At 37.5% G+C, this 7,725-nt stretch overlaps 1 protein-coding gene across 1 annotated transcript in view; it reads right to left on the bottom strand.

Annotated features, from left to right (window-relative positions):
• LMNB1 (lamin B1) overlaps positions 1-7,725 on the bottom strand; it is a 66,047-nt gene that overhangs the window by 18,053 nt on the left and 40,269 nt on the right. The window contains exon 5 of the mRNA XM_006870677.1: positions 4,403-4,528. Within this exon, the coding sequence (XP_006870739.1) occupies positions 4,403-4,528 (126 nt within the window). The remainder of the gene's footprint in view (positions 1-4,402; positions 4,529-7,725) is intronic.

Below are 7,725 nucleotides of genomic sequence, written 5' to 3'. Positions count from 1 at the left end.
TATATATATATATATATACACAATGTACATATATTGCATTGTTCTGAGAAGGCCTAAAAGCAGTGACATCCCAGTAGCAATGAACAGACTCTGTGCCCAAATCTTAATTTCTAAATACCATTCTCCAACGAAAAAGAATCTAGACTCCTTGGAGAAATGGCTCATTCTGAGTTGGGCTAGGGAAAATATGCACAAGATGAATCTATTGTTAAGTGCCATCAAGTTGGTTACAACTCATACAAACCCTGTATATGGTTTCTGAAGAGCAGCTTGTGGATTTGAACCACTGACCTTGTAGTTAACAGTCCACTGCTTATACACAGTGCCACATGAGGAACCCCAAAATGAGCCTAGAGCACCTTATACCAGGAAGTAAGGACTTGCTAAACTAATCATAAGGAAAATGCCGAACAAGCTCAGAGTAGGGCACATTTTACAGAATATCATGCTAGTCCCTCCTCAAGACTGTCTAGGTCATTAGAACAAAAAAAAAAAGAATAGGAAACTGTCACAGATAGAGGAAACTGAGGACACATGTACATGTACCCTGGGACAAAAAAAGAGTATTAATAGGAATACTGATGATAGCCAAATAATTTGGAATCTAGTTAACAGCAGTCTACAAATGTCGAATTCATAAGTTTTGATAAACTACTTGAGGAATATATGGGGTCTGTGCTATCTTTGCCAATTTTTTATAAACCTAAAATCATTTAAAAATAAAAAGGTGATGTTTAAAATTAATAATCAATTAAAATCCAGAGTAACATTTGACATTGTGTATTAGATGTAGGCATCTGTTTTAAAAGAGGTACTAAAAATAGTCCCGAGCCTCAGACAACTTGTACTTAACAGCATTTGGAAAAAAAAAAAAAATGCTGAAAATGGAGAAATCCATTTTTACCCATTCATGCTTCTGACTCTTTTCTCCAAAATAAGCAAGCCTTATTTCACACGTAAGGAGTTGTGGTAGTGTAGTGGTTACAAATCGGGCTGCGAACCACAAGGTCAGCAGATCGAAACTACCAGCCACTCTGTGGGAGAAAGATGAGGCTTTCTGCTCCTGTAAAGATTTATAGCCTCGGAAACCCTGTACAGGGCTGCTATGAGTTGGAACTGACTCCACGGCACATAACAACAACAACATTTCACATGTGGGCAATAAAAGACAGAGTGGGCAACAAAGTGGAAACTAGAATATTAATAAGAGAAATGAACTACCCAAGAGTCACAGACAACTTCCGAGCCTACATTTGTAAACACGCCACAATGTCTATTTCTCTACCTTTGATGTTGTATAGTTCTTTAACATGGGGAAAATTAAAATCTAGGTATAAGGATGTTTTAACGTTACTCTGAAGCATTTGTATTTTCAATAGAAATAGGTTCCCAAGCTATCTGTAGTGTGGTGAAATATAAAGAACACAAGATGAGAAGTTAGATTAAGTTCCTCTTTCTGACTCTGATACAGGCAAGCTATATAACTAAACCAGTTTATTCTTAATCCCTAAAGTCTCACCTCTATCTTAAAACTGAATGAATGACTTCTAATCATTTTGGTTTTATAGCATAAAACATAATTTTACTATTTAGTAGAGTCTATTTGTAACAAGAGTTTTCAGGGTCTGGGTATTAGAAAGTAACAGTGAGAAGTACCACTGTAGACTCTTCTGCAAAGCAAACACTTTGACCCACCAATTAATTTGGCCAAATAAAATATTTAGAAACTCTAAAAGCAATATATGAAATTTTTAATTCCTAAACATAATACTTCTTGTTGTTAAGTGACATCGAGTTGATTCCAACTCTTAGCAGCGACCCTGTATAGAGTTTTCTGAAGAGCAGCTGGTGGGTTTGAATTGCTGACCTTGTGGCTCACAGTCTAGTGCTGATCCTACAGCAATACTATCATCTAATTTCTAAAGTCATTATTTCAAAGCCTGGTGTGGAGCTGTAGGATAAGTGCTACACTGCTAACCACAAGGTTGGCAGTTCAAACTCACCAACAGCTCCTCAGAAACACTAAATATGGTTGGTGCTAAGAGTCGGAATCAATTTGATAGCATTTTAACAGCAATAACAATGCCAATTTTAAATGAAATTTAAGAAATGCTTCACTAAGGTGAGTAATAACCAAAAGGACATTCTTATTGCATAACAGCAGCATGATGAAATTGATATGACTAAACAGAAAACACTATTAAGATAATGGGAAAATATGAAGAGGTACTTCCCCCCCCCTTTTGATGACATTTTAAGGCTAAAATTTATCAACTAATAAAAATATTCCTCAAAATAGATTTTTTAAAAATATGCTATCAATAATGAAGAAATGAAAGAATTTCCCTCAGAAACACAACATGTAAACAAAGAAGTTAGCAACTATTCTGGCTGAAGGAGTGTTTCCTCGCCTACTTCCTAAGACATTAGGAACTATGTTTAACGTAGTTAATATCTAGAGGCAAGAAAACCTGTGTATCTAACAGGTCAACAGGGAAACCTGTGCCAGAAGACAGGCTACAACATCAAGCTAAGCCACTCAAAACCTCCTGCTATTTAACCTCAGGCATCTAATCTGTAAAACAAAGATCAACCTCAAGCTATATAACACTCCTACAAAATATAATCAAGTGCATTAAGCATCAGTCAAAACAAAAAGTAGAGAAAGGCAAAATTGAAGAGGAGGTAATAACTAGGACAGGATTTATTAGATGGAGTGGAGTAAATATCAACCCTTAGTGAGAGCCACATCCACTGCCATCAAGTCAATTCCACTCATAATGACCTACGAAACAGAGTAAAACTGCACCATAGGGTTTTTGAGACTGTAAATCTTTTTGGATGTAAACTGTCAATTATTCTTCCATGGAGTGGCTGTTGGGTTCAACCCACCAACCTTTTGGCTAGCAGTCAAGCACTTTAATCACTATGACTTCTTATAGTAAGAACAGACTTATTTTTACAAAGATACCAGTTAAAATAACACAATGGGGAAAAATTGTTATATGCTAAATTGATAAAGGAAATTTTCTTCAAAGACAATGAGGTAAAAAGGGGAAAAAATGGGGACCAGAAGAAAAACCCATTTATTAGTCTGAAACCTCTGGACAAATCATTGAACTTATCTAAGTTCTAGGGTCTAATGGAATGAACTCAAAGGTCCTTTCAGTTCTATTGTTACATAAAAATTTCAAAACACTATCAGAATGAAAGTTTTAAATAATTTAAAAGTATAAACTACAACTAATAAAAGATATGATAGGCAATGGAAAAGTTTCTGCGTTAACTAATTTTTTCAGCATTATTTTATAGAACTCATTTTCTTCTTTGTTTTCTAAACTGCTGAAATAAATATCTTCAACTTTCTAAGCAGAAAAAGATCTTACTAGAAGTAAAATGGTAAGAAAAGAAAGGGGAAAAAAGGAAAGAAGAAAGGTCTAATCAAAAGTAAAGTTTCTTTTAACACGTATAGTTTTAGAACAAGATTTCTTCTCTAGAGGAAAACAGAAGCTGAAGTTACTGTCCAAGGAATCAATAGCTCTAAAACAAAACAAGTATGCAACAAAAAGGAGACATCTTGGCACAGCGGTTAGGTGCTGAACTGCTAACTGAAACAGAAATTGTTTTCTTGTATGTCGTGGAGTCCTTGTGTGGCACTGTATGAGCACTGGACCACCAGGTCGGTTTGAACAGCACTAAATTATTAAAACAATTTTGTTGAATACTTAATATGGTTTACATGTGAGGGAGTTTCAAAAAGTTTATAGAAAAATGGAGTTAAAAGATAATAGAATTGATCCATTAACTTTTTGAAATCCCCTGGTATGTACTTTGTATCCACAGCAACACCTCCCTTAAAGTGAAAACTGATTTTGAGCAGAGTACAAGCCTGCTTAAGATGTACACGGAACACACCATCATGCACTTAGAGGCACCAAGTCAATACACCAGCATTGTGCTTATTTGTCACTTAAGTATATTAATTTTTAACTACTATGCTAATTAACGCTTCCTTTCAAGATCCTAGTTAACTAGTTTAAGCCCTGAAAGAATGTGTCTAAAACACAAAGCATTCACCACCCATTAAGAATGTTTGCACGTTTTTCCTCAGTACGTTTTTCCAAATGTGATGAAAAAGGAGTATGTGTGTTGGGACCAGCACTCTGTTGAGGTCAGACTGGGACCAAGGTTAAGCCCAGTGACTACACTAGCAGACAAATTGCCCAAGGGCAAGTGACTTAGCTCTATCTACAATGCAAAATGAGAAAACCTGGTAAAAGCAGGAGTCTCAGGCAAATAGCAGGAGGAGTGACACTGAGCAGAATGCAGCAGACAGATTATTGTGGTAGACCTTGCCTCTCAATTCAACATGCAGACTTCTTAGGGGAAGATTCTTATTTACCTCTTTCTGTAGATTAGAAAGCTGAGATGAAAGACTCTCAATTCTCATCCGACTTTCCATGAGTTCTTCCCTGGCACTGTTGACAGAGGATGTATTCATCTCTGAGGACAGCCTGGCATTCTCAAGCTAAAAGAACAAACAAACATATCAGTCCTTTCTAGTAAATTAGAACTAACAAATGAGGAAGCATGAATCACCTCAAAGCATTTCAAACATGTCTTGCTGGTAACTGGCTGATGAAACAGGAAAAACATGAAGTTTGCTGACAAAGTATGAAATATCTTAGTAGTCTATCTATCTGAATTTTAGATTCAGTTCCTAATTTAAACATTAACAATGCTGATATACCTAGGTCTTTACACAAAGTTTATTACTTAAACATTTAATCCATTAACTCTTTTAATATCTCAGGTAATACTGTTAATAAGAGCAAGAGATTTGTGTTGGTTTGCCACAAAACAGACATCACACATTCCTAACCTACAAAATCTAATACAGAATATAAATAAGCAGAAACTACTAATTTGAGTCCTGGTGTGGAATTGTAGGATAAGTAGTGCACTGCTAACTGCGAGGCCAGCAGTTCAAAACCACCAGCTGTTCCTCAAGAGAAAGATGAAGCTTTCTGCTCCTGTAAAGGTTTACAACTTCAGAAACCCTACAGACTGGTATTTAATTTTCATCAGTACTTTAAGTCCTTTTTGCTTCTAACAAGCAAGAATGTGTCATCTGCATTTTGCAGGTTGCTAATGAGTCTTCCTCTAATCCTGATGCCACGTTCTTCTTCATATAATCCAGAGTCTCGGATTATTTGCTCAGCAAAAAGACTGAATAAGTGTTATGAAAGGGTACAACCCTGGTGCACACGTTTCCTGAATTTAAATCATTCAGTATTCCCTTGGTCTATGTACAGGTACCTCACGAGTACAGTTCAATGTTCTGGGGTAACCATTTTTCACAAAGTTATCCATAGTTTGTTGTAATCTACAGTCAAAAGCCTTTGCATAATCAATAAGGCACAAACATAGGCATTTAATTTTTAGGAGGTTCCTGTTATCTAACTTGTCTCCTGTTGTTCGTGCATTTGCAGCTGTGTTTGATAATCTGTTTGTAAAGAAAATTAGGTCCCATTGTTTTTTCCTGTATCTTCCAGGAACTTTCTACTTTTATTTTGAATATTAAGGTCTTTGATTTTATTTTGAGTTAGTTTTTGTGTATTGTGAGAGATACAGATCCTTTTTCATTTTTCTGCAGTTACCCAACACCCTCGGAAACCCTGTACAGGGTCGCTATGGGTCGGAACTGACTCGATGGCACTTAACAACAACAACAACAACCCAGTTTTGCCAGCACGATTATCTTAGGAGTCTGTTTCTTCACCTTTGTGCAACCTTTGTTCACCTTTTGTTGAAGATCAGCTGCCCATGAGTGGATGGATTTATTTCTGGGTCTCAATTACGTTCTGTTGGTCTGTTTGTCTGTGGTGGAACTAGCACTTTGCTGTTTTGATTACTGTGGCTGTATAGTATGTTTTGAGATTAAGTCACGTGAGGTCTTCTACTTTGTTTTTCTTTTCAATATTGCTTTGGTTATTTACTGTCTTTCCTTCCCATGTAGGGATACTGGTATCTTGTTCCATTGCTGATAGGATTATAAATTGGATCAATCAATATGGAAATTAGTTTGGCACTTCCTGAAATTATTCTATGATCTGGCAATTCCACTCCTAAGCATGTACCCTAGAGAGTTAATAGCAGTGACACAAACAGACATATGCATGTATGTGTTCATCACAACACTGTTCACAATAGCAAAAAGATGGAAACTCACGTGTCCATTAACAAAAGAATGGATTGAAAAAAACGGTGGTACATACACACAATGGAATGCTACGCAGCCAAAAGAATTAAAAAAACAAGATTAGGTATACATATAAAAAGCAAGGTTCTTAGGTGAGAGGGAAGAGGAAATCACTTTCTAGATCGTATACACTTGTTCATCCTTATGAAGGAAAAGGTAATACCAAACAGAAGTAATGTCAGCACCAACTGACCAAGGTAAATGATGACACCGTTGTTGTTGTTGTTGTTGTTGTTGTTGTCAGGTGCCATCGAGTCGGAGCCGACTCATAGTGACCCCTTGCACAGCAGAACAAAACAATGTCCGATCCTGGGCCAACCTCACTACCGCCACCACACTCGATGCCATCAATGATGCCACCTGGCCAATCCATCTCGTTGGGGGTCTTCCTCTTTTTCTCTGACCCTCCATCTTACCCAGCATGACACCCTTCTCCAGCGACTGTTCCCTCTAAGAAGTATACAATAAAGGACACCTTGCACATGCTATAATATATGAAGGGACACAGGCAGCATAGTGGATTACAAGTTGGGCTACAAACTACAGGGACAGAAGTTCAAATCTACCAGCCACTATGTGGGAGAAAGACGAGGCTTTCTGCTCCGGTTAAGAGTTACAGTTTCAGAAACTCTACACAGGGTTACTGTGAGCTGGAAGCGACTCCATGGCATATAACCACCACCATACTATACTGCTGTTGTTGTTAAGTGCCGTCGAGTCGGTTCCGACCCATAGCGACCCGGAACAGGGTTTCCAAGGCTGTAAATCTTTACGGGAGCAGATCACCTCATCTTTCTCCCGCGGAGCAGCTGGTAGTTTTGAACTGCTGTCCTTGCGGGTCGCAGCCCGATTCGTAACCACTACGCTACCATACTATACTATATGAGGGTAAATAAAAGAGTATTGATACAAAATCAAAGAAACCTTTAATAAAAAAAAATTGCCAAATTAGAAGCTATCATTACTCAACATATTCTTCATCTAGATTTATATCCTCTGGAAGGTGGTTTTTCCACCTTTCCAATCTTTTTCCGCTATTCTGTCAGTTTGTTGTACTGTGGTGGCTTGTGAGTTGCTGTAATTCTGAAAGCTATGTCCCCAGTATTTTATATACCAGCAGGGTCACCTATTGTGGACATGTTTCAGATAAGCTTTCAGATGAAGACAGACTAGGAAGAAGTAGTGTAGAACTACTTCCAAATATTTAATCACTAAAAACTTTATGACTAGCAAAGAAACACTGTAAGATATAGTGCCAGAAAATGAGCCCCTCAAGTTGGAAGGCACTTAAAATGCGACTGGAGAAGAGCTGCCTCCTCAAAGTAGAGATGACCATGATGATGTGAATGGAATAAAGCCCGTGGAAGAAAAGCCCTCAGGACCTTCATTTGTTGATGGGGCACAACTCAAAATGAAGAGAAACCGCTGTAAACATCCACTGAAAATCAGAAAATGAAATGTAC

The sequence above is a fragment of the Chrysochloris asiatica genome, unplaced genomic scaffold, assembly GCF_000296735.1.
Source record: "Chrysochloris asiatica unplaced genomic scaffold, ChrAsi1.0 scaffold00147, whole genome shotgun sequence".
Taxonomy (NCBI): domain Eukaryota; kingdom Metazoa; phylum Chordata; class Mammalia; order Afrosoricida; family Chrysochloridae; genus Chrysochloris; species Chrysochloris asiatica.
The sequence above is the reverse complement of the archived record's forward strand: the minus strand, read 5'-3'. Positions and strand labels throughout refer to the sequence as shown.